The 25,774-nt window shown below is 42.4% G+C and overlaps 8 protein-coding genes across 14 annotated transcripts in view; 4 read left to right on the top strand and 4 right to left on the bottom strand.

Moving 5' to 3' along the window:
• Positions 1-543: 543 nt before the first annotated feature.
• Positions 544-1,644, bottom strand: Npc2e (Niemann-Pick type C-2e). Its single transcript, XM_017141379.3, has 3 exons — positions 1,479-1,644; positions 1,040-1,147; positions 544-981 (listed from the first exon to the last, which is right to left on the bottom strand). Exons 1-3 carry the CDS (start codon positions 1,543-1,545, stop codon positions 635-637), a joined length of 522 nt encoding a protein of 173 aa, XP_016996868.1. The 5' UTR covers positions 1,546-1,644; the 3' UTR covers positions 544-634.
• A 90-nt stretch (positions 1,645-1,734) lies between these two features.
• Fancl (E3 ubiquitin-protein ligase Fancl) lies at positions 1,735-3,570 on the top strand. The gene is made up of 3 exons (XM_017141377.3): positions 1,735-2,239; positions 2,297-3,292; positions 3,350-3,570. Exons 1-3 carry the CDS (start codon positions 2,126-2,128, stop codon positions 3,386-3,388), a joined length of 1,149 nt encoding a protein of 382 aa, XP_016996866.2. The 5' UTR covers positions 1,735-2,125; the 3' UTR covers positions 3,389-3,570.
• ohgt (E3 ubiquitin ligase component cereblon) lies at positions 3,525-6,785 on the bottom strand. Its single transcript, XM_017141376.3, has 5 exons — positions 6,636-6,785; positions 6,292-6,564; positions 5,569-6,229; positions 5,008-5,510; positions 3,525-4,069 (listed from the first exon to the last, which is right to left on the bottom strand). The coding sequence occupies exons 1-5, from the start codon at positions 6,655-6,657 to the stop codon at positions 3,762-3,764; spliced, it is 1,767 nt and encodes a 588-aa protein (XP_016996865.2). The 5' UTR covers positions 6,658-6,785; the 3' UTR covers positions 3,525-3,761.
• A 482-nt stretch (positions 6,786-7,267) lies between these two features.
• LOC108057218 (uncharacterized) lies at positions 7,268-8,948 on the top strand. The gene is made up of 3 exons (XM_017141388.3): positions 7,268-7,578; positions 8,241-8,343; positions 8,410-8,948. The coding sequence occupies exons 1-3, from the start codon at positions 7,459-7,461 to the stop codon at positions 8,799-8,801; spliced, it is 615 nt and encodes a 204-aa protein (XP_016996877.2). The 5' UTR covers positions 7,268-7,458; the 3' UTR covers positions 8,802-8,948.
• A 1-nt stretch (position 8,949) lies between these two features.
• Positions 8,950-10,634, bottom strand: mtTFB2 (mitochondrial transcription factor B2). Its single transcript, XM_017141386.3, has 4 exons — positions 10,068-10,634; positions 9,875-10,014; positions 9,500-9,816; positions 8,950-9,442 (listed from the first exon to the last, which is right to left on the bottom strand). The coding sequence occupies exons 1-4, from the start codon at positions 10,546-10,548 to the stop codon at positions 9,016-9,018; spliced, it is 1,365 nt and encodes a 454-aa protein (XP_016996875.2). The 5' UTR covers positions 10,549-10,634; the 3' UTR covers positions 8,950-9,015.
• Positions 10,635-10,680: 46 nt separating this feature from the next.
• On the top strand, positions 10,681-11,602 carry LOC108057219 (protein NDUFAF4 homolog). Its single transcript, XM_017141389.3, has 4 exons — positions 10,681-10,940; positions 10,993-11,084; positions 11,142-11,388; positions 11,447-11,602. The coding sequence occupies exons 1-4, from the start codon at positions 10,796-10,798 to the stop codon at positions 11,572-11,574; spliced, it is 612 nt and encodes a 203-aa protein (XP_016996878.1). The 5' UTR covers positions 10,681-10,795; the 3' UTR covers positions 11,575-11,602.
• Positions 11,603-11,632: 30 nt separating this feature from the next.
• LOC108057217 (superkiller complex protein 8) lies at positions 11,633-12,986 on the bottom strand. The gene is made up of 5 exons (XM_017141387.3): positions 12,848-12,986; positions 12,498-12,792; positions 12,202-12,440; positions 11,957-12,144; positions 11,633-11,906 (listed from the first exon to the last, which is right to left on the bottom strand). Exons 1-5 carry the CDS (start codon positions 12,848-12,850, stop codon positions 11,633-11,635), a joined length of 999 nt encoding a protein of 332 aa, XP_016996876.2. The 5' UTR covers positions 12,851-12,986.
• A 5,590-nt stretch (positions 12,987-18,576) lies between these two features.
• Positions 18,577-25,774, top strand: part of Mical (Molecule interacting with CasL) — a 45,402-nt gene continuing 38,204 nt past the window's right edge. For 2 of the 7 annotated variants that reach the window (XM_070217215.1, XM_070217213.1), the window contains exons 1-3: positions 18,577-18,715; positions 19,461-19,487; positions 25,479-25,560. The gene's annotated coding sequence lies outside the window, so the exon portion shown is untranslated. Of the gene's footprint in view, positions 18,825-19,460; positions 19,488-25,478; positions 25,561-25,774 lie in introns of all 7 variants that reach the window. The other 5 variants (XM_070217219.1, XM_070217217.1, XM_070217218.1 and 2 more) reach the window with 3 other exon arrangements.

Below are 25,774 nucleotides of genomic sequence, written 5' to 3'. Positions count from 1 at the left end.
TAACCCCTATTTTTGTAATTAAATCCTTAACTAAAATACAACATTATTAGTTTTTAATCTTCCGGAATAACCGTATAAAACGTACGCATATATGATAACGTTCTATGGAAACACTTCCCATTATAGTGATTATGATTATGATTACAGTAATCGCTTCTATAAGCTCCATGAACTACTTAATTCTAAGAAAATACAGTGTTTTTAAGCAGAAATTCTCCGAGTGTACAGTTGCACCCAGCAAGACGACTATCGCCTTATCACGAAGCCCCAACTTTTGACCATATGGTCAACGCGATCTTTCGGGCGGTCAATAAATGATTATCACGAAGATTTTATTGGTAAATTCGCCACTGAATCAGTGGAAATAAATTACTGGACTTTCGGTGCAAACAGGAACGTCACAGATGACTGTATATAAATAAATACGGGTGGCCGTAGAGTCTATATCTAATCGGGGGACCCAGAAATGTGTTAATCCGACGACTGATTGGACGGGTACACTGGAATCCGTGACGTCGACGTCGCCAAGGTAAACAAATGCGCTTATCGTTGCAAGACTTTTGAGTTTATTGTTTGACAAATAAGTGGCAATATTCAGTCGGGCCAAATCGGTGGAGTTGAGAACATCGTCGCATTAGAGGGAACCGGGGTTCGTCCAGTCCAGTAGGAATCCCTCCCGCAGGGATTGGGATGCCCCAGTGGCTCCCTTCCGGATTTTACAGCTCACCACAAAACAGGTGATCGGTTCGTTTTGGGCATCGTTAAGTGTGACAGTGACATCCGCCGTGATTTCCGGGAACGAAGGCTCCACGTAGAAGTTGAACTGGTACGTGACATCCTCGTCCTTATCGATGGGACAGATGGCGCCGTACAGAAGGTTTCGGCACACATCGGAAACTTCCTCGGGCAGCACATATGGCAGATTCATGCCCAACACCTTGGCCGTTGTGGTGGCCGTGATGCTCTTGATATTGTTGTTATCTAAAAGATATCAAGGTGAGAACAACAAGGATATATGAATGGAGTTCCTTGAACTTACTGCCCAGGAAGTGCACCTCCATTACGGCAATGGTTCCCTTATACACAACGCACGGTGGCTCATCGCAATCCTTGATACTCACATCCAGTGGGAACGGCTTGTTTTTGCCTGAAACAATATCAACAGGTGAGCTTATAAGTAGGCTATGGTTTTCGGGAACAAAAATACCAGATTAGCTGGCGCAGACTGATAAGCCATATCAACTTGGCCAAGAGATACTCTTGAGGACTTTTATTTTCACTCGAAAGTATTTTTAACAATAGTTCTTGGTTCTTGGCATTTCACACAGATTATGCTTAAGACAAAGTCTGTGAAATGAATCACCAGCATGGGATTAACCGAGAACCATGAATCAACTTTAATAGACAAAGCTATTTAGGAACCGAGTTCAAAGTTTAGGGAAACCTAGTGACCAAATAAGAGGGATTCAGCTACTTACACTGCTGGACATTGGTGGCACTGACAGTGGCCAGAATTAAAGACAAAGTTACAACGATTTGCAGCATTTTTCACCCGGGGAAACTCCTTTTATCTTTTTCAGCAGAAAAGTTTAAAATCTTTTGAGTACGCGCGCACGCAGATGATAACCGTGAATGGAATCGATGGGGCCGGTGGAGAACCTTAAATAGCCCCGTGTCCGAGCGATGACCAACGGTTCAAAAGAGAGAGAAGTTTATCAGGCTATTGGCTATTGATACGGGGCCGCCACGCAGGTGTTACAAAAGGAAACAGTGTGGCCTGCAGGTGTTGCGCTCTGACGAAGAGCAAACAGCGCCGATTTGTATCAGTAAATAACGTAAATTTGCCTGATAACTGGGGAGAGGCGAAACTACAATGTTACGGCCAAGTAGGCCGGTAAACAATGCAGCTATGTATGTGCTTAATATGTTAACAAGGCGGGAAAATCCCTTAAAATTAATCAACTTCTAATTATAAACTTCATAAGCTTAAACATTTAAATTCAAATTAGCCGGCGATTAGTTAGTTATCGATCTCGATTGTAGCAATCGATGGCTTTAAAAGGATGCCATCTCTAGGGAAGGGTGTTCAAAAATAAAAGGTAAACAAATATATGTTTTGATAATAATGGACACCAGAAAAGAAGATGTGGAGCGCCTCCTGGTGAACAAGTATCCTGGTCTGGAGGCACAACTTCAAGCTAGTGGTTCTTTGATCATAAGAGGCGTTATTTGCAGTGAGGTAGGTTGATAGTAACCCAAATATGCCCCCCAAACTAATGATCATCCTTTAAACCAGGATATTTGGCATCGCCTTAGGCTCTATTTACCTCAATATCCAGCTCTTGATAGTTTCCAGCTATATGTGCAGGAGGGCGTGGAGTTCAAGATCTACACGTCGGATAACCTAAAGTTACAGGACGAATGGAAGCTGGAGGATTTGCTGGACAATCTGGGAAAGATTCTTCCGGCCAAAAAAGCAGAGACATGTTCTAAAAAGCAATGGCCTCAGGAAAATATATACGAAGATATCCTGGCCCTGCACAAATCCAAGGAGTTCCAAATGCAAATCGATGAGGCTTGTTCCCGCCTCCGTTTCAGCGATTTCAGTGACTACGAGCAGCATTATCTTGAGCTGGAGATACCCTCGTTACGCTTGGTCGATCACAGCCTGCCGGAATGCGTACCCTTCGGCGAAATGCTGGCCAAGAATGCCGGAAGCCTGGAGCAGATCCTCACCCTCTACCGCAAGCTGCTGGAGGAGCTGCGTCCGTTCTACGACAACTTCATGGACATCGACGAGCTGTGCCATGTGCTCCAGCCGTCGCCCATCACGACCAAGCACAACACCCGTGTGTTTCCGCTCAAGGATCGCGTCTACTTGAAGTTGACCATTGGGGATCCCTTCGCCTGCGTCGCATCCATGGCCCTGAAGATCATTGGACCCACGGATGAGGTGGCCCGACTGCGTCACGTGCTCAGCGATGGCCTGGGCAACTGGGACTCCGAGCTGGACATCCACAAGAACCTGCTGCGCATGTTCGACCTGTGCTACTTCCCAATGCCGGACTGGTCCGATGGTCCCAAGCCGGATGAGGAGGACAACGAGGAGCTGCGCTGCAACATTTGCTTCGTCTATCGGCTGGATAGTGGCGATGTGCCTTTAGTCTCCTGCGACAATCCGAAATGTGTTCTCAAGTGCCATGCCGCCTGCTTGGAGGAGTGGTTCCAGACGCTAATGGACGGCAAGACCTTCCTGGAGGTCTCCTTTGGCCTGTGTCCCTTCTGCAAGGCAGTAAGTAAAGCTTGCTATAAAAAATTACCAAACATTTCATTGCTTTATCCTTTGCAGAAGCTGTCCACCTCCTTTGCGGCACTTCTGAATGATTGAAAATTGTAAAACCGAGCCCATATCAAAACTAATACAAAGTTCGACCCCTAAAAAAGGTCAGTAGCACATTCCACCCAGAACGGCTTGACATAAAGATCTAAAAAAATCACATTAATTAAATCTAATAAAAGCCACATTTTAAGGGTAACTTATTAGAGAGAAGCTTTAGTTTCGAATAATCTTAAATATCAATTAGGTATAATTTACTTCAACTAAAGAACATATATGCATTCATATGTAGATCAATCTTTCGGTTTACAGCCACGCCCTCAGACGCCGTGGGTTCTACTAAATGTGGTTGTGAAACGAATTAAACGAATTATTCTCCGGCGGCCGAACGACAGCTGAGCAATCGCTTCACAACGCGCCAGCCTCATTCCATCTCGTTGGTGATCAGCCGCAGCATGTTGCGCACCACGTAGGTGCTGCCATTCACCGGCGTATTCTCGCTGGCCTTTCCAATTCGCACGCTCGAGCCGGCCAAACCGAAGAACAACCTGGGCGTCAGGTTGGGCTGCACCGCCTTGAACTCCCAGCCGACGTGCTGGGCGCAGAATTTGCACAGGATGATGTGCCACTGGTAGCCGGGGAACCAGCTGAACTTGGTGGACGGCTCGCCGCTGTAGCCGATGGCATGGGACATCACCCGGTACACGGTGTTCGTCTCGTGGATGTAGCCCTCTGTAAAGAAGGAATACATTTGTTAATATGTCATTTTGTTTAAATATAATAATATCAACATAGAGCGGTTATATTTGTCGCAATAAAATGAGGAGTAACCAAAAAGGGCTAATGAATATTTTCCTGATAAAAATCTCAACTGTTTTATGCTGCTTTTTTCATGAAACATTTTCCCCATTTTTCACATTTTGTAAGGAAAAAATTAGGAAAATTAAAACAAAAAAAGGCTACTAACACCAAGTTTTATAAAAGTTTTTCTTTGTATTATCTAGACTTTAATAAGCAATTTATATGTTTTTAAACGCAGATTACTGTGGATCAACTACTTTATTTCTGCCTATTGTAAATTGAACACGCTTTTAAGTTGTCGGTGCTATTTGTCTTTGACTATATTGTTAATGATCATTTCATCACTCGTTAGGGATATTTATTTCAGGGACCGTAACTGTTGAGTTTTATGTTAAACATCACATTCTAACAGTTATTTTCGGATTCGTAAAGTAAAACTCAAAGAATAACTGTTATTTTTTAAGTTTTATATTCGTCGTGATCAAAAATAAAACCCAAACTTGATTTATGGCGATTTTGTGGGATAAACAAATAAAAAAAAATATAGTAATACAATATACACGGATGGCTTTTTTAAAAAGATTTTTTAGTAAATTTATTTAGTTTATTTAATTATTTAATTTTTTTTTTAATGTCAAGGGAATAACTGTTACACATAAAAATCAACAAATAACAGTTATTTTTTGAGTTTTATTATAAAAATCAAATAAATAAAAATCATTACGGATTTGTAAACTACCCTCACTTTTTCATTATTTTATTTTCCTCACTCATGATAAATATTTTTCGATCAGTGAGCGTGTTTGATATATATTTATTTTCATCACAGTCGGCTTGTTTTTGAGGGATATTTTAAATTAAGCGCTCACCTGGATTGCAGTACTGGGTCTGCACTCCGTGCTTGGACATGGCAAAGAGATCCGAGCAGTGGGCCAGGCTGCTGTTGCAGTACCGGCAGAAGAAGAGCGACTCCTCCTGGAACGTGCTCTTGATCAGCTGCAGGCGCGTGTTCACCGAGTCCGTGAGGAAGGTCAGGCGCATCATCTTCTCGGTCAGGTGGAGATTGCGCACCAGCCAGAAGGACAACTGGATGGGGCACTTTGGCATGGTGTCTATCTTCTGGGTCTCTAGCCGCTGGCGTGCGCGCTCTACGATGGCACTGAACGAATACTCCTGGCAGGCATCCGCCGGCCAGGGAGTGCTGGCCAGCTGGAACCGCTGATACTTGTCGCGCATCGAGGGAATATCCCGAAACCTGGCCATCGAGCCCATGTCAACGGATTGCAGGGGTTCCGGCAGGAAGTACTCGGGCAATATTTTGACCTTGCTGAAGCATTTGCTTGTGGGATTGCGGGCAATGTACTGGGGAGGCCTGAAGGGATTTCATTTGGTTAAAAGAATGTTTTAAAATAGGCTGCGGATCTAGTCACCCCTGTATATCATCGCAGTTGATGACGATGCGCTGTAGAGCTCTTGATTTGTAGAACACCAAACCACGGCCGCTTTCGCCCTTCTCGTAAATCTGGCAAGTGACGCCGTACAGCTTGTGCGGATTATCCTCCGGCGGCTGCATCAGCGGAAAGCCCACGCCGAAGATCAAACCATCCAGGCCGGGCATATCCTCGTCGAACATGCGGCCGTCGATCATGAAGGGCAGAACCTCGCCGGGAAACAGGATGTGCTGGTGCAGAAAGATGAGCATGTGATGGGTGCTGCCCACCTCCAAATAGTCGACGCCGGGAACGCGACTCAAATGGTTGCCGAAGTACGAATGCTCGGCCGCCAGATTGGTGTCGAAGCGCACGCCCTCCTCCAGTTCAATGTCGATGGGCGGACGTGGTGTGGGTGCAGCTGCCGGGTGATCATCCGACTGATCGGTGGCCTCCTGGCTAGTCTCCTCACTGTTGCGACTGCGTCGACGCTCCTGGCTGAAGACCATGCTGCGCACGCGCTGCAGGAAGTTGTCCCGGTTGAGCAGGGCGGCAATGCCGCCATCCCGGTTGCGTGCCTGGGAGACCATCATGTCGACGGCGGAGCGCAGGCGGTTCTGGGGAATCATCCAGCGGGGCAGGCGCTCTAAGTCAGAGTCATCTGAATGGGAAAGTGGGTGAATAGGGGGGAATCTAGAGAAGCAGGGTCTTAAGCTTATTTACCCTCACTTCCTGGACTCTCCAGGGACATGTCGCTGCTGGGATGACTGCCCTCGCTGGCGGTGTCGTCCTGCTGGGCGTCCTCCACCATGGGCTCCTGGTGAGCAGCGCCGCCCGCCTCGATGGCCAGTGGATCCGCATCCTCAGCCCGCGGTGACTCCTCCTGCTCCTCCTCCTCTATTGCATCCTGCCAAGCTTGCTCCAGGGATTCCACCTGCAGATCCTGGAATTCCTCCCGCTGCACATCTGCATCCTCCCCGTGCACAGAATTGATTTCTGCGCAGTTTGAAATGGTCAACACGTTAGTTGGGAGCATTATTCGATTGATTTGATATTAGCACACCCACCTGAGGTCTCCTCGTCGTCCATTTGAGCCGTTCAGGGTGTGTGTTCGCTTCGTTTCGCAGGTGAATTCAATTTTTATTTATTTACTATTTATTTTGACAAAGAAAATGGTGGTGTGCTCACTTCGATAGACATCGATTGCTTAATTGGACACCAGTGTTGATAGCACCATAGTTTTTGAAATTTGGGGTGAGTTTGGCGCGTTGGGGATACTTTAAAAATATTTATATTTTATTAGAAACTTTTATATATAGTGTAGCACAATCAAATAAGAGGTAAGATATATTTTAAAAATAAATATTAAGATATATTGACAAATTGAAGTGAAATAATATAAAAGTTTTTAAAAGATTAGTTATAATTTTGTGGTTTTCAATATAATTTTAAAAGTTTAAAAAGTCATTAGAAAATAATTTTTCTTATTTTTTAACATTAAATTAGAAATAGTTTTATTTTGTAAATAAGAATCATGTAATAGTGATTAAAAAGAATGTTAGGAAGCATAAATCATCCTTGCTCATATTCAAATTAAATTGAATCCCAATCAGACAGTTTCGTGTCTTAATTAAAGTCATCGATAGGCATCGGAGTTGAATATCGATTTTCGAGCCCCAAGAGCGGATTTAATGGGATCCAATCGGAAGCCAATAAGCAGTTTGGAGCCGATCTTCGTCGCAGTTGGAAGTAAGCGGATGTGAAGAAAAGTGAAACCGAAGAAAGTCGCGCTCTGTTATCTCGTAAAGCCCTCGGCATCGTCGATTTTGCATACCCATACTCGTTAATCAAAACAGAGCGAGAGAGAGAGAGAGAGCGAAAGATCGAACAATGATCAATCCGCGACTGGTGCTGATCGTCGTGATCTTTGCGCTTATTGGGAAAGTGGCACGCGCCCAAATCGCGTTTGTCGAGGACCAAGACATTGATAAGAAGAAGGCCAACCTAGCGGTGAGTTGCAGACTTACAATCCGACGAAGCCTGATAACAAACCCCGAACTTGGAGAGAAAAGCCAGCTGGAACAAGGCAAAACCCAGATCTAAATACTCTTCCCCTTTGAAGATTAATATTTCTTAGTTTTCTAAACCAAAAACCATTTAGAAAATGTTTTCAAAAATCACACTCTTATAATTTTATTCCCATTTTCGTGGAAGAATTTACATTTAAAGTTTCCTAAACCAAAAGATTCCGGGTTTTTCAATATAAGCCCTGCTTAAATTATTAAAGCAAAAACACGTAATTACGGAGAAATTTGTGTTACAATTTTTATAATGAAATGGTTTTTATGTAGGTTGAAATTCTCGATAATTAACTAGTTTGTGAGTACATTTAATTACCTATTTATATAATGTATAAAGTGATTCACTAGCAGAAAAGTTAGCGTTTAATAGGATTCCATTTTTTAGAAAACCATTACATATATTTAAAATCAAAAAATTATTATCACCTCAAATTAAACGATTGCTTACACCAAAGTTTATTATTTTACCGCAACAAGTTTTAAATATCGGATTTCAAAACCTTAGGACTTCTTGGTAGAGTATAGAAGACGCATCGGCAATAATCAATCAGATGTCTTGCTCACCCGTCTCCGAATTCTCCTCTTCCCCAGGGTCGCAAGCCGCTCTATTCGCCAGCCCGATGCCCCAAGCACCAGCTTCTCTATCCGGGGGACCAGCAGACGCAAAACGACTGGGTCTGCGACTGCGCGCCAGGTGAGCCAGCCACAATGGATCTTCAGCGGCGATGACATAATAATTTGGGTACTTCCCCTTCGATAGCCACACTGTATTACCCAGAGACCGATGCCTGCTATCCGGCCTACCGGCAGGGACCCTGTGAACCCGGCCAGATGCTGGTGCTCTACAAGGAGCGGATCATCCCGGAGTGCATCCGCAATCCGTGCAGCAAGGACGGACACTTCATGATCCGCGACACCTGCTACGAGTTCGGCAACACCAAGAACGAGGGCAATCCGTGTCCCTACAAGGAGGCCACCTTTGTGCTGGGCGTGAATCCCAGCAACCTGATGGTTGACTGTGTCAAGCTGTCGGTGCAACTGGAGACGCGCATCTCGGACACGCCGGAGCAGGCTCCGCCGGAATACTACATCGACCTGGCCGAGAAGTGCGCCCGCGGCAGTCGCCTTTTGGCCCAGGGAAAGTGTGCCTAGAGGATAGCAACTGGGGATAAATGTCAATTTGTTAACTATAATGTGTGTTCTGTTTTGGTGCTGTAACTCCCAGTGAAGAATTTCGAATTTGCTCAATGTTAAAACTAAGTACAAAATGATTTTTGGATTACATTTCTATAAAGACCAGTTTTACGATTTAAATTTATATTTTCTGCAAAAGCTAAAAGCTTAAACTCAACAAAGGTAGCCAAAACTAGGAACTGGCTTTCCTGCGACTCTTGGCGGGTGGATTGGCGGGTTCGGGGCTTTCTTCCTCGAGCATTTCATCTGCTTCGGCATCATCCTCCTCTGGCAACGTGACGCCATCCTCCAGATTTTGTTCGTCATTGGCAGTCTCCAGTTTGAGCAGCGCGTTTTCCAGCGAGGCGAGGAAGGAACTCTCACCGTACTCCGGCCACTGGCGAAACTGGCTGAATAGCGTTAGCATCTGACTAGGACGGAGGTCTCCGAACTGTGTGTAGATGTTGATGCCGGGATAGTAGTTCCTGGTGCTCATTGAGGTGCTCTGGCAGGAGTACTGCGGCAATTTCTTGGGCAACTCATCCGGATAGGTGGGCGTCACGGGTTCGGAGGCGTGCGGATTGATGATCAGCCGGGGTCCACAGCCTGGCACCCATTTTCTACAGCAAAATAAAGTCTTTAAATGAAAAGCCTATACTTTTGCCTTGACTACCTACTCTAAGTTCGGTATAATCCTATTGCGGCGGCTCACAAAGTTCTGCTTTATGAAGAACCAGAGGGCGGGTAAATCCTGCGACTGGCAAAGCTCGTGGAGATTGCGGCGCGGTGAGAACTTCACCAGGTACAGGTACTCCGGGTTGATGGACCGCACCTTGCCCAACTTGCTGCCCTTGGTGGGACTGTAGACCGTCTGCTGAGGCAGGAAATCCTCGCGCGGAACCTTGGCAATGAACTGGTGCTCGAAGAGGATCTGGAACAGCACGCTGGTGGAGCGGTAGATGAGATAACCGATCTCATTGTTGCAGGTGAGGTGCTGGCAAAGGAAATATTTATAATATAAGCGATAATTAGGAAAGGATAAAAGCATTTACTATGTAAATGGGCGGCGGCATGGCGAGGATCATCTCACAGCGTCCGAGATTGAAGAGGCTGGTCTGAAAAATGAGCGAATTGATCAAATGCTTGAAGAAGGGATAGGAGCCCACGGCGCCGACGACCAGCATGTTGATATCTAATGGAAAACAAAGGTTAGAAACCATTTAAGAGGCTACCACATCATCTCACCATCTGTGAATGCCTTCTGGGGCACATCATTGAGCAGATCCGCCACCCTGGAGCCCCCGTCCATTTTATCCATGTAGACCAGCTTCCACAGGTTGACGAAATCACCCTGGCGCACCTTCACACGCTCCGGATAGAGCGCATGCAGCTCCTGGATTCTGGGCATAAAGTGATCCATACTCTCGAGCAGTATAATCCGCCGGAACTGGGATTCCCTGTCCAAGAGATGCCGCGTGAGGTGTCCCGCTCCGGAATTGAGTTCCATCACAGTGTCGCAGCCGGAGCTCTGAAAATGGGGCTCCAGATGCTGGCTAATCCTTTCGGCAGCCTGTGCATTCGCCACATACATGTGGGTGGGCACCTTTTGCTTCCTGTTGAGCAGCTTCTCGGGGAATTCGCCGCTATAGCGTGCCACCAGCTCCTTCCTGGCCTTGGTGGAATAGTTGGCCCTGGCCAAGGACCAACTGCATCGCAGGGGCAGCATTTCTCGAGATCTTCAACAAATAAAATCAGTGAAAATCCAAATCCGAGTTCGCTTTTCGTTTGTTTACATGCAACAGCTGTGCCGGTGTGCTTTGCAACACTTATCGATTGCCGATAACAAAACAGCTGTTGGCAAAACAAAGCACAGCTGGCTTTTGGTTATGTGCATTATTTTTTCGGTTTCCCTCGATTTAACGTGAACTTTTCATTAGCAACATAACGTAAATAAAACTAATATTATTTTCGGCATGGGACAGGTGGTCTCCATGGTGGCCCGCCGGGCGAATCGCTTCAATGCCGAGAATCGCGCCCATCGCATCCTGGAGCGCGAGAAACCCACGCCGGCACCCAAATTCGATTCCAATTTGAGGGACATGGAGCGCACCTTGGAATGTGAGTTATTAAAGTACTTAAAGTGATCTTTATATTGAGTTTTTATATACAGTGGATCCCAAGTTCGTGGACAAGCTGAACATGAAGGACTCCAGCTTGGATGGTCGATTGAAAAACGTTTATGTAACGTCGCAGGATCGATTTGTGAGTAGATGGTATTAAGAGCTTTTTCGATGGATAATGAATATATATACTCCCCAGATCAAGCGCGTGCAGGAGCGCCAGGCAGCGGAGGCGGCGGCCGACAAGGCGGAGCAGCGACCTCTGCCCCTGGAGCGCAAAACGCCGGATGACCAGGAGTATGGCTACCTGGAGCCCACGCGCATCAGCCCCGGTCACTGTACACTGCGCCAGGCGCTCAAGTTCATCAATGACCACCAGCTGGATCCGGAATCCTGGCCAGCCAAGAAGATAGCCAATGACTACAAGCTCAAGGAGCCTCTAGTTGGTGAGATTACCCAGGGAGATACTATTAAGAAACGTCAAATTAAACTTTAATCTTCCAGAAAACATCCTTCACTACTTTAAAACCTTCAACATGTACATACCCGACCAGAAGTACAAGGATACGATGCTAACCCAAGCCACGCAGCCCCTGCTGCGGGTTAAATCAAACTCCGAGGGCAATCCGTGAATAAATCCCACTTGTTTTTCGTTTTAAACCTACGCTTTATTGTACGAAACGGCGGGGATCACACAATGGCATTGGGCGGACAGTAGTAAATGTTGAGGGACTTGTCTTCGGAGGCGGAGACCACCTTGTCGTTGCCGGGACTATAGCGAACGCCCCACACCTGATCCGAGTGCTCGGCGAAGGAGTGCAGGCACTTGCGCTCCGAGGTGTCCCATACCTTGACGCTGCGATCGCTGGAGGAGCTGGCGAAATGCTTGCCATCCTCGGAAAAGGACACGCACAGCACCCAGGAGGCGTGGCCAGAGAGGGTGCCCACAACATCCGAGTGGGTTCTGCAGGAAAAAATTATTAGATCATTCTATTAGTAGTGCTGCGAACTTACACATCATAAAGCTTCATGTGGCCATCATCGGAACCGGTCAGCAGCATCTGCGAGTTGGGTGAAAAGCATAGACTACGAACCGGCATGGCATGACCCTCTAGAGTTTGAACAACCTTGCCCGCCGCCACATCGAATATGGTGATGATGCCATCGATGGCTCCACTGGCTATGTACTTGCCATCCGGACTCTGCAATTACATGGTTAAAAATCTAGGCAAACTCTGTTTTCCCTTGGTAAACCTTACGTAGGCAATGCTAAGCGTGTATTTGCCATTCTGGGCATCCAGCGTCTGCTCAGCTTTGCCCGTTTCCACGCTGTACATGGAGATTTTGCCGTCATTCAGGCCGGATATCACGTATTTGTTGCAGGGCGAGAATCCCACCGTCCAGAGATCTACGGGTCCGAAGGTGAGCAGGTGTTTCTTGTCCCCGGAACGGGCATCCCAAAGGCACATTGTTGAATCCAGGGAGCTGCTGGCAATGGCTAAAAGAAAGGGTAGTTAGAATGAGTAAATTAAAGGTATAACAACTTTAATCTTACTCTGTCCATCGGAACTGACGGCCACGGAAACGACTCCCAAAGCATGACCCTTCAGCTGGTGGCGCAGCTTCAAGGTGTTGTCCTCGCGCAGATCCCACACCTTCACCAAGTCGTCCAGACCGCCGGTGACTATAAAGTCCTTGGGACGCGCCTCCTTCTTGTCAAAGTCGAAGGGATTCTCCTCCTCGGGCTCCGTGCCCGCGTCATCCGGATCCGGATCGGCGGTGTCGCGGCCCCAGGAGCAAGCCCACAGCGCATTGTCGTGGGCATTTTCTTCTTTATGTAGCAGGGAGAACTGCGGGATGGATAAAGGTCGTAAAAACACCACACTTCTTTAAATATTTGCTTACCATTTTAAAACGCCGGAAAATATTTATTTTATGCGAACGAGCTCAAAATGTTATCGATAACACCGTATTATTTTGCGTCAAAACAGTGCTGTAAAAATGTTACAGTGGGCATTAATTGGAAAATTGTGGACTGTAATTCAAAATATTAAAATCAAATAAAACTAAGAAATGATATCCTTTATATTTATTTTATGATTGCAAAATAAAAAAAAATTAAATATGTAAATTTAAAAATGTATTGCTTTAGTCCGTGTTCTAGTTCGATGCATAATTTTAAGTATTAATGGGTACTCTGAATTGCATTACATTTAAAGGGGTGAAGCCCACATTAAATAGAGATAAACCCACTTTAATATTATGTACGTCAAAATAGCGTCGACCAGTTAGCAACGAAAGTGGAACGGTGGAATGTGGAACACTGGGGGCATTTTTATTTTTTAAATTTCCTCGCTATTTGGGGGCCGAATTGAAAAATGTTTCATGCAATTGTTTAGAATTAAAATATCTATCGATCTATATAGGTTGGGGCCAAATCCGAGGTCTGCAAGTGTTTCAAAAATGCATTTGAAAAATCCACCATTTGGTTAACTGCTCCCCTCACAGAGGTTGTGCCAATATGCACGCTAAACCAGGTTATTAGGCGTTATTCAAGCTTCTTGTCTGAAAGTTTCATCAAAATCAAACCCACAGATTTTGAGTAAAACGCCTAACAGTGGACCATCCTCGGATTTTTCCCATACAAAAAAGGGGGCCAAAAATTAATTTGTCTGGGGCTCCACTCATATAGGTTGTGCCAACATGCACGGTAACTGGGCAGATTGGGGATCCTCCTAAGAACGTTTTGTGAAAATTTCATGAAAATTAAACCCACAGTTTTCGAGAAAATTTATTTACAGTGTGCGGGTTAAATGGTCAAATTTTGAAATTGGCCGCTTTTCGCTGACAGCGCCAGCGAGATCACCTTACAGCCATGACATCAACCATGTAAATATCCACACATTTTCTATGCAAACTTTAAGTAATTAATACAGCTGTCACAGAGGTTGTGCCAACTTGCACGGTATATCAGTAGAAGGGGCATCATTATAAGTAATTCCTTTCTTAATTTCAGCGAAATCAAACCCACAGATTTCGAGAAATTCAAGTCATTTCAATTAAGGTTTTTTTCCACGCGGTCACACTGAGACAGCGTGCGGAGCCATGACATAAACCATAAATCTATGCAAACTTTAAATAATTAATACTGCTCTCACAGAGGTTGTGCCAACTTGCACGGTATATCAGTAGAAGGGGCATCATTAAAAGTAATTTGTGCCTTCAGCGAAATCAAACCCACAGATTTCGAGAAATTCAAGTAATTCAAACTAGGGTTTTCACACTATCCAGCCAGCGAGACAGCGTGCGGAGCCATGACATAAACCAAAATCTAGGTATTTATACGATATATCGGCAATTGAGCCAATTGGCAACTGTTTGGCGCCCAATATCGAAAATAAATATATTTTTATAGCGAATTTACAATTAATATGTAGGAACCACATAATTGGACTTGCCCTCCTGATTATTTTGATACATAACACAGGTCAACAAAATGGACTTTATTAAAAGGTGCAGGCCTATGGGCATTAAAATGTGTTAATATAGACGTATATAATGCCCTCTGCTCATTATGGACGCGTCGCGTTTGCATCCATTTACCGTTTAACGCGACCAAATCCCATACAAAACTTGTAGGCGAGGGGTGAGGAGGGGAGGGTGGAAAATTGTCGCGTTACAGGGCTGGAAATTGAAATTTGTGGTATTTTTAAGCAGTATTAACCAGGCATGGACATTTTTCTGGACCCGAAACTGATAAGAGGCTGATAGGAAGCGGGAAATATTAAAACTATTTATTGTTGATATTTACATTGCCAAAGGATCTGGCAATAGTTCAGTATTCCGAGGATGATCCAAGCGCATTAAGGGCAGTAACAGTTCGTTTATCCAATGGAATGACTCGGCTAGAAAGGATCGGAAGCGAAATATTGGTCGTTGCAGCGCAGCCACATGGGCTTTCCCGTCTCCATGATCTTGACGTTTGCTTCGCGTGCGCCATTCGTCCATTAAGGCGACCTCCTGGTCGCATTTGAGCGCAGGTGCAAAATCTACTTTGACCGTCGACGGCCATTCCATATTTAAATGACACACGTTGACAGGCGACTGCTGGAAAAGGGCACAATGTCCTTGTAGGCGTTTCTGCCCCGTCTCAGATTCTGTTCAGTGACGTACCGCCGCAGAAGCTACTGCTGTCGCGGGTCGCGGCAAAGAATTATTTAAATGACTGTTCAGATCTATATATATTAACTCCTTCTGCAGCAGATCCTTTTGCTTTCTGCCGTAATAAATGTTCAAGCAGCATAACGAGGGATGTTGTTATTGCTTTCATCATAGCAGCAAAGTTTCCACGCTGTTCAAATGCTGTTCTGCGATTACAATTATCAATAACAAATTATTTAAATCCATTGTTTATTTCAGCTCGCAAATGACAATAGCAAAACAGCTGTTTTCAGACGCGTTTGCCAATGGAAACACCTCACGTCCGCCTATCGCGTTGCCAATCGAAAATACACAAAAATACCGAAAAAACCGCATAGTGGAAAAATGCCTTAATAAGAATATCTGCATACTTCGTTTTCGCGTTTAACGGGTGGTATTTGTGCAATCGCGGTTTGAAAAAAATAGCAACATTTAATTTTTTGATTTAGAATATTTTTTAGGGTCTGTGCTCAATTGTAATAAAACCTATGGCAAAAAATTGCTTACATGCCCTTTTATATAATTGCATTTAAGGTTCCATCGTAATTTGAGTCAATCACAGCCTATGAGCCATTGAAGTAATTTGTTCACCTCTATTCCCAACCAACTTGATGCGGTGAACAGGCTTAAAAAAATACAAGGAAAAATATATGCCCTAAAATATTTGTCAGGCATGTAGAGGCGTCTTTCACCGAATTTTTAAGACAAATAAGACCATTGTACGTCGAAGGATGGAATTTATAGAATTTTTTCCGTAAGAACTTAAAAAGTAACAACTATTTTTAAATCTCATTTTACATAAATATCTGACACATTCGTAAAAATTTGCCTTTCAATTTGGTTAGCAGTAGGCGCCGAACATAGACAAATTATATTTTTAAGGGGTTAATATGCCTTAAAAAAAATCCCCACCACAATTTTAAGGCGACGCCACTGTTATCTTTAAAAAGCCTACTGTGTAAAATCACGACAAACTCGTTACGTAAGAGTGACTCTAAAATACTTGTTACTTTTCCCATTCTTACGGAAAAAATTCTATAAATTCCATCCTTCGACGTACAATGGTCTTATTTGTCTTAAAAATTCGGTGAAAGACGCCTCTACATGCCTGACAAATATTTTAGGGCACATATTTTTCCTTGTATTTTTTTAAGCCTGTTCACCGCATCAAGTTGGTTGGGAATAGAGGTGAACAAATTACTTCAATGGCTCATAGGCTTTGATTGACTCAAATTATGATGGAACCTTAAATGCAATTATTTAGAAGGGCATCTAAGCAATTGTTTGGCATAGGTTTTATTACAACTAAGCACAGACCCTCGAGGATATCTTAAATCAAAACAATTAATGTTGCTATTTTTTTCAAACCGCGATTGCACAAATACCACCCGTTAAACGCGAAAACTAAGTATGCAGATATGCTTATACCCGTCTATATTAACACAATTTAATGCCCATAGGGCTGCACCAAAAACACTGTCGGCCTGTGTAATTCATCCAAATCGATCCAGTGGCTTGATAGAAATTAACAGTTTACTGATTTTTTAAAAATATAATAATTTCTTTGTTGCGATTGCGGGCTTTACTTTTAAAGTAACAGGGAATGTTTTCAGCAGTATTGAAACTCCCCAATCGTCCCGGGAACATCTTTCAAAGAGTCGTTGATAGCCAGGCCAGGTGCCGCAGTGGGCGTCGCCAGTGGATCGCTGTGGCTGCATTCCGAAGTCCCGGGAACATCCTCCAAAGTGGCGTCAATAGCCGTGGGCTGAGTTTTGTTCTTTCGGCATTTCGGGCATATCCAGTCGGTGCCCTCCGCATCCAATTTTGCCGCCTGTGCCCTGGTAACGCGGACGCAGGTGCCGTGGTACCACTCCTCGCACCTGTCGCAGCAGATCATGAATCGGTTACTGTATGGGCGCCGACAAGTACACCAAAGCCTAGAATAAATAAACATAAATAGATAATAATACATACATAAATTAATAGAAATGTTTAGAAAAACAGCTCACCTGTTTGGGTCATTTTCATCAACCTCAGATTCCATTCTTGTTTAGATAATTACTTTTAGATAAGATAATTCTAACACAAGAATAATACACAATTTTCAATTGGATTGGAACTAACACAACACACGAATCAAATGAATTAAAGCTAAGCTATAGCGGCGCGGCAAAAGTAACTTTGTTAGTTAGAAGAGATCAATAGGTATTTTGCAACACTACACAAACAACTGATCTACTCTACACTACAAAGTTCCTTCCACGTACCAATTCGCCATTTGTTTTCATTTTGTTTTCACATAATTTCAATTTTGGAGGTTGATATGGAGGAACAAGTGCAAGTTGTCCTGGAGGAGGTCAACGTGTTTATTCAGGAGTTTATGGAGAGGGCGCAAGAGCAGAAAAACTTCAGGGATTTTCGGCAGCTTGACTGCCCCGAGAGAGGTATGTATGCTTAACTAACACTGGTATGGTATGCGGCAATGTATGCAAATTTAATTAATTCCATTTATTATAAACAGAAAATGAAGAAATTTTTGCGCTTATGGAGCATAATGGCGAACAAATTCACGAGCACGGTTATAGTGCAACAGAGGAAGCAACGGTCGTCGAACCAGAGCTCCCCCGCCCCCACGAAATCTCATATTACTCGGTGAGTGATGTGACATTTCAGGAAGGGAACTCTGGCGATGCAGGTATATGTACAATATATGTAAATTAATTTCAAATATATTTAAATACTATTTTCTATCAACTATAATAGGAGACCAGAAATTAAAATTAATAGAAGCCATCGCGGGCAACAGGTCGTTGCCATTTTTAGGGCGATACGATCCAAGCTGGGAGGAGGTCTATCGCCGCCTTGGTCGAGGCAGTCCAGGCGCCAAATATCGAATGACTATCGATCTATTAGTATGGTTAGTGTCTACTCTAAGTGCAGAAATATAACATGATGCACCCGATGGTCATTGGTAATTTGCCCACACAGCTTAAATGTTTCTCAATTATCTCGAAAACTGACGATAATAATTTAATGAAACTGTAACAGTATTAATTATATTTAATTTCTGATTTTTTGGGATAGCGCGCATTGTGAAGCACGCTCTGTGAGTGGAGATATTCCCCAAAACGTGGGGACCTGATTTTTTGAATGCATTTTTTTTTCACACTTCCGAACATCGGCCAGACTTGCGAATTACCTAGATCTAAAGAGAATTTCTTTCTAATCAAGTTTGCAGTTAAAATTGTTCGATTTGGCCCCCAGAAGCCCAAGAAATCAAAAAATAAAAATTGGCCCCGTGTTCCAGATTCCACCGTTCCGCTATCGCCGCTAAAGTCACCGACGCTAACTTGACGCACATCTAAAACATATGTTTCATATAATCTCGGTATGTTTTGGTATATTTTGGTTATATTTCCTCTTTCCCACCACTACCTTACTAACGGTGTTTAGCCGCTATCCACACTCTGGCCAGATCATACCCGTCGAAAAAACCGAGGAACGAACTTCGCGTTTTAAAAACAAATCCCCCATCGACTCGGACGCGATATCTAAGCGACTAGCGAAAAAAGTGTAAGTGACGGGTGCAATTAGTTGGCCCACGGTGCAGCAATGCCCGGATCTACCAGTGCGGTTATATAATGCGGATATAGTGCAGAGGACCCGAATCGCCGCCGTTACGGTACGAAAAAAAAAACAAAGAGCCAACGGACCAACGCGTGTGTTCTGTTTTTCAGTTCTCTTTTTTTTCAACGTCGCCGCCGTGAATCGAATATGTATTATTTTCCTCTATGGATCCGCGTGTCTGGAATATATTAATAAACTTTCTCAGTGAAGTCTCGTGTGCGTGTGTGTTCGTGGGGGCGGGTGTGAGTGTGTGTGCTTAGTGCAGCAGCATATTATTTATCTCCCATATCATATCTCTCGTCAAAACCAAAAACGCGAATGAATGATTCATTTTTATGGCAGCAGGACTCGCCTATTTGTGCAGTAAACCGAAATAAAGTTGAGGAAATACGTATTTGCTGCACTTTCCATGTGTTTTTCGTGGTGTGTTTGTTTTATTGATTCCCGGTCCCCTTTTCCACCCAGTTTCTACTTCTCCTCTCTATACAACATCTATATTCGCGCCTGCCCCCACAACTTCGTTTCCGATTCGGTATAAACAATAACGGCAACCGGTTTTCGCGTGCAACTTTATCTCTCTAATATCGCCTTTCCCCTTATTCTTCCCTTCCTCTTGTCTTCTTCTCGATTATAATCGCAATTTGCCGTTTCCAAAATGATATATGCAAACCCCTTCGAATAAATCAAACAGTTCCAGTCGAATCTTTAAATTATCAAGGTGAGTTCAAGCCGGTGATCGATAATGCTGTATCATAATGCCCACAAGATTTGCATTTTTATGTAATCGTATCTGAATGTTATGCTAATTATCTCACACATGCCAGAATCAATATTTCAAAAGTTTCTATTCATCCGCCCAGAAATGATAAGTCTATTTTACTTCATAGCTTGTATATAATTTGTTTGGAATTTTTAATCTAAAAAAACTTTCCTCTCTTTAAATATATTTAAAAACATTACGTATTTTTAATGGTATTTAAAAGATTTCAAGAAACGTAATCTTAAATGGTTAAAAATGTTTAGAATCTCATGGGGCTTACATTTTTTCTCGGCCTACCCATTAGGTTTGCTCTTAGCCTTCGCACTAATGTGACTGGAGGATAAGAATAAATGTTTGCCCTTAAGAGGTGCTCCAGAAGCGCTCAAACAAAAAAAAGAAGAATGGAAAAACTAGACCATAAACATAAATGCATTTCACAGCTGCCATTAGTGCGCAACTTTTCACAATCGGCCAGAAAAACCGGCGCAAAAACCAAGAGCGACAAAATGGAAATCCAGGGCAGGCGCAAAAAGAAAATGAAACAGTGGCAAACTGCGGAAAAAGCCAAAGCCCAAGCGAAATGCACTCGGAAAATGAAGGAAAAACAAACAAAGTTATTAGTTAAGGTGGGAAAAAGCGGATCTCCGAGGGATCGGATCGGGGGAAATGCGAAGTCAAGTGTGGAAAAGCGCTCGCTGGGAAAAGCGTGACAAAGTCAAAAGCAAGAAGCGAAATTGGAGCAATTTGAGACAGTGTGATATGACATCATTGTAAGGGGCGTCTCTCAGGGGGCGTGGCAGTACCCGACAATGACAAGCGTTGAAGTTTCCACAAAAAAAAAGAAAGAAAACAAATATAAGCCAAACAAGAAAGCGGTGGGTAGGGAAAATTATTGTCGAACCAGCACAAATGTCATTAGCCTTGACATTATTTCAAAGAAATGCAACAAATTACAAGAAACTGCCATCTACAAAGCGAATCAAATGGGTAAAAGTTTGATTTGGTCGTTGCCCAACACAATAAAGTCATTTAAAAACAATTGATACGGAAACTCCCAAAGAACTAAGATACTTGACATCGTAGGGTTCAATTGGAAAAATTATGGTATAATCTTTATAAAGTCGACCCTTTAGTCCATTGTATGGACAATCCTATCTTGAATCCCAAGAGAATACCAAGGCGCAATCACGAACATCCTCTGATAACAATATCGCTTGAATAATCGCCATTCGTTGAACCCCCTCAGTATGTAGGAGCATTGACTTTTAAGATCGTTCTGCTGGCGGGGCAATTTTCTTTACACCAATCAAGGCAACGGAGAAAACACGATGGCGTCAAGTCATGACATTGCACTGGCAAAAGCACAAGAACAATGGAAAAGCACTCTTTGGATTTCAGTAGAAAGCAAATGCCGCCCCGAAACTTTTTGCTTGACTGCATAAATATTTCTAGCCCGATCGCATGGTCGAAAGAGTATTTAAATCTAGAGATAAGATAATAGGTACCCCTTTGCTATTTATAAGCAAATGTTCACAATCAAAGTTGAGATTGGTGTTGGGTTATTTTATCATTTTCGGGGGGCTGGAATGTTATTTTAAGCCTCAGCCTCGAGAAACACCTAATTTGGGCTCTAATTGGGGCCTCGTTTTTTTAGGGGGCACGTGTAAAGTGTGACATTTGTGACGAGTGTGTGCTTTTCATTAGCAATTTTTGCTTTGGGGCCCCATTTATGGACGTTGGTTCTCAAGAGGCGTCAATGGCATTTGGCCTGATGGTAATAGCAATGGTCATTAGCATCTGTTGGTTAGAGTGTAAATGTAACTGGATTCCCCTTTTAAAAAATATGTGGGATCAGGGAAATATAATATATCTCTGGTGTCTGAAAAGGTTATTAGAATCTCCCATGAAACAGTTTTAAATTAAAGTGTAGCTTAGCTGCAAAACACTCCCACTTTCGTAAACCCCTACGCAGCACTTAACCCAACTGCAATGCAGTTTGACCTTTGTTGGTGAAATGCCATAAAGTGCATTTTTATGACCGCAATGTGTTAACAATTGCTGGTGAAAAAAAGGACAAGAAATGCAGGGTCTTCCTCATTTGAGAAGCACTTGAAAAACCATTAAACATTTCTCCCCCGGGACACGAGACCCGATGAGCTGTTCTCTTCACAGACATATATCTATCTGACCTTCTCCCCCATTAACCCATAAATGGGAAATTGATATCGTTCAATGTGTTGTGACACTGATAAAATATCAGCCAAATTAGATAAAGTTGCGGCCAAGGACAGGCTTCTTTTTCACTTACTTTTACTTATATTTCAAACCCCTTTTGAAGTCGAAGAGAGCGCGTAAAATTGTATCTTTTATCTTTTGCAGAAGGCAGAGTTCAGCATTCAGTTTTTCCTCGCCAATACGATTTCTTTTTTTCGCATTGGCCATTTGTGTGTGTTTTTTATTTCGTTTGTTGGCCTTTCACGTTGATAGGCTTTTGTGTGCTATTAATCGCATTTTTATCGCCACTTTAATAACATATGCCGCGCGGTTGGGAAAATGGGTTTGGTTTTGGGGGGAGATGGGGAGTTTTGGGGGTCAATTAGCTGTCGTCTGGGCCAGGCACTTTCACAATTTATCAAAAATACATCATCAAAGTGTCCACTGTTCGTTTTCAATTTCATACTTTTTGTTGTCTGCGCGGCGCATTTCTCTCTCCAGGAGGAGTTTTATTATTAATTAAAAACCTGACAGACATCGCCGTCATCACGATGACCATGACCCAAGTGGGTGAGCTCCTTTGTTGTGATGAGTGGCTTTTTGTGTTGTTTGCTTTGTTGCCTGTGCATTTTCACATTGCTAAAGTTCGCTGCTCCGGTGAATAAGAATTTGCTTGTCTATAATTCAGTTGAGACAACTATATGTATGTACTTACAACATGCTACTTTTGTTACGCCCCGCCTTTTGTGCCGGTGTTTGGGTTTTTAATTTGAGCCTCGATTTTCCAGTTTTCAGCCAGTCAGGCATTAACTTTGCTCATTTAGCCACTCGGTTCGGTTTATTCACTCAGCCACTCATCGCATCCACTCACCCGTTCGTTTCATTCATCCATCTATCGTTTAATCAGCCCTTTGCCTTCTAGACCAAGTTTAGGAGCCGGTTGGCGAGCTCTCAGCTCTTAATATGATTAAGTTTTTACGCTTCGACAGCTTCTAGCACGGCTCACTCACCTCCTCGACATATTTATAGTGCCATTTCTAGGGGTTTGCTCGGGGCACATGTGGCACATAGGTATACAAAAGCTGCGCTACATTTCCAACTAGAAGTTTTTCAATTTCCCAAGAAGTTTTCCTTGGAATGGGGTGGAGGATTATCCCGAAGCAATATAGCACCGAGGGTGTGATAAGGGCAGGGTTTCTCGAATTTCGTGTCCTAATTTAATGTAATTTTGGGATATCATGTTTAAAATTAAGTGGATTAGTCTGTTTATAAGATGATCTTACGTTGCTCGGAGTTTTTATTCGATTTATTAACAATCTAATGAAGAAAATTCATTATTATTTATTGTTTAGTTATTCAGAATATTTATATAAAAACAAAAATACTTTTTCTAAAGTACCTTTTTTTATTCCAGTCTCTTTTTTGATGGGCAAACTGCAAGTGGTTTATTGACTAAACACTTTTTTGCAATTTATTGATTTGAATCTCCATGCAAACAGCCCCTCAAAATGGCTAGCAATTTCTCAATTGAAATCATCCAAACAAATTGCATTTGCATGCTCTATTCCCCGGAGTCAAAGCGAAGGCCAATTAATGGCAGTGAACAAAACATTGGCTCTTCAATGCAAATTCAAAGTGCTGACAGGCGACAATGTTTGATCGCACCGAGAGATGGAAATGGGGATGGGGAATCGGGGGATATGGGTAGTAAACATAAACAGATATTTCTAAATGGAGCTCATGTCATTGGCACATTCCGAAATTCGACAGTCGCCGGATGTGCCCCTGTCTAAAACAAAAGCCTGAATGTTCTGGGAAACTCTCGTTGCTTACGGATACATTTGTATCTATTTATTTCTGCACTTTCAAAGTAATACATACATTGTTGGTATATTGTGGTTCTAAGCATATGATTCACTTTCCTTAATTATTCACAATCGTCAGGGATCGAAAGATGACGTATTTTGGCCATGACTGAAAGGCAAATTAGAAGATCACCTAATATACTTGTGCACTTGAAGAAATTGTACTTAGATAAATCAAATAAAAACACCTCTTAACGAGGTAAAAAACTAGTGACGATCGCACCTTCAACATACAAAAGTTCTGATATCAACATTTGTGACGAAAAATTATTACACTCGTCATTAAATAGACTTTCTAATATTTTCTCATTCGGCCCGCCCTAGCAGACTATTCCAGCCTTTTTCCCTTCACAGGCATTTTCTATTGCAGCGTGCCGAATGAAAAAATATTAGAAAGTCTATTTAATGACGAGTGTAATAATTTTTCGTCACAAATGTTGATATCAGAACTTTTGTATGTTGAAGGTGCGATCGTCACTAGTTTTTTACCTCGTTAAGAGGTGTTTTTATTTGATATCAGAAGTTTTTGTTTGTTTTCATTTGCTCTCATAGGAGCTAATATATACATTTAAATTTAAATTGGTCAATCATAATTTGTAAGCCATTGTATTTAAACAAATTAAGTTAAAAAGTATTTCAAAATACCTTTTAAACGAGGTATGGCACATGTCTGTACCTTTAGTAGTGTAGAACTTACAAACTAACGAAATTTAGCCATTTTTAGCTTTTTTCCCGCTAAAGTAGCGGCTTTTTCCAAAAGTCGTAGAACAAAAGATTCCTATATGGAACTCTTAAGTGCAAATTTACTGATTCCATGACCCTAAAATACAGTTCGGATACCCTCACACAAAATTCAATACTCAGGAAGCTTTAGTTGTTCGAGCTGGCAAAAGTGGCTATTTTCGTATAAAAATAACTTTTAAACGTGACTTTTTACAGTAATGTGTTATACACCAAAATTTAAGGAATCTCAAGGGTTATACAATTTAAAGTTTTAAAGAAAATCGTTAGAGCCGTTTTTGAGAAAAATAAAAAAAAGCTAAAAAATAAGTTTTAAAAAATTGTCTTTTGTTCATATCTTTTTAATTATTACATTTACACAAATTGCATATAGAAGGCGTTTATAGCATTTAAGTAGTATAGAAGTTACGGTTTTCCGAATTTTAGCTATTTATAGTTGTTTTCCCGCTAAACTAGCGAGTTTTTCCAAAAGTGGTAGAACAAAAGTTTTTTATATCGATGGGATGAACGTTATATTAAATTTTCAAAACTTAAGAAACATGTTTTGGACAAACTGACAAACTGACAAACAGAATTAAATTTTCATTTTGGGAAGAAGAAGGAAATCTTATTTTGGCTATAACTTTTGAACGGAGCGTCGGATTTTGACAAATGACCCCTCATTCGACGGGTATTTTCAAAAGGAATACAACTAAAACATTGCGAGGGGGCATTTATCCCCACCGGCCCCAACAGCTCCAAATTTCGAAATTTTCATTTTTTCACTTTCACCGCTCTCTCTCCCAAGCCAATTGATTTTCTTAAAGTCTTGGTATGCAATCCTGTTAGTTTTCGCAATACCTTTCGATTGGTGTATTACTCATTACGATCGGACTATCACAGCAGATTTTCAATTTTGCGGCTATATAATAGTAGTCGCCTTCGCACACTCTCCTGGTGCGCTTCGTCACTACATGGACTGCCGTCCATAGTGATATATTTTATTTTTTTTTTTTACATTTAGTTTCCTATAAGGAAACACAATTTTAATTTATTGAGGTTATTAATGATCTTCTTCATATTAGTTTTTTTTAACCAAGTCTTAATTATGTTTCATTTAATAAATACATTTTTCTCTTTCTGTTTTCAGTGAACTAAAAGCATAAGCTAACAAATCATATATTTCGCCTTCCCACCACAAATGTTTTCGGCCAGCAAAATTGCTTGTTAAGGTGAGTTGTTCGAAATATATAATTATATATTAAATTCACATACGTATTAGTGTAGATTGGCATATGTCAGTGACTAAGAGCCCCACATTTAATGCCTGTTAATTGCTGTTGGACAAGAGCTGTTGCCTAATCACGGCAAGGCGATTTATTTAGAATAGATTAGATAATGCGCTACTTGGTTGTATCAGGAGATATATTTGAACTCTACCAGACA

Source organism: Drosophila takahashii, chromosome 3R (assembly GCF_030179915.1).
Source record: "Drosophila takahashii strain IR98-3 E-12201 chromosome 3R, DtakHiC1v2, whole genome shotgun sequence".
Taxonomy (NCBI): domain Eukaryota; kingdom Metazoa; phylum Arthropoda; class Insecta; order Diptera; family Drosophilidae; genus Drosophila; species Drosophila takahashii.
Note: the sequence above shows the minus strand (reverse complement) of the source record. Positions and strands in the feature narration are given on the sequence as shown.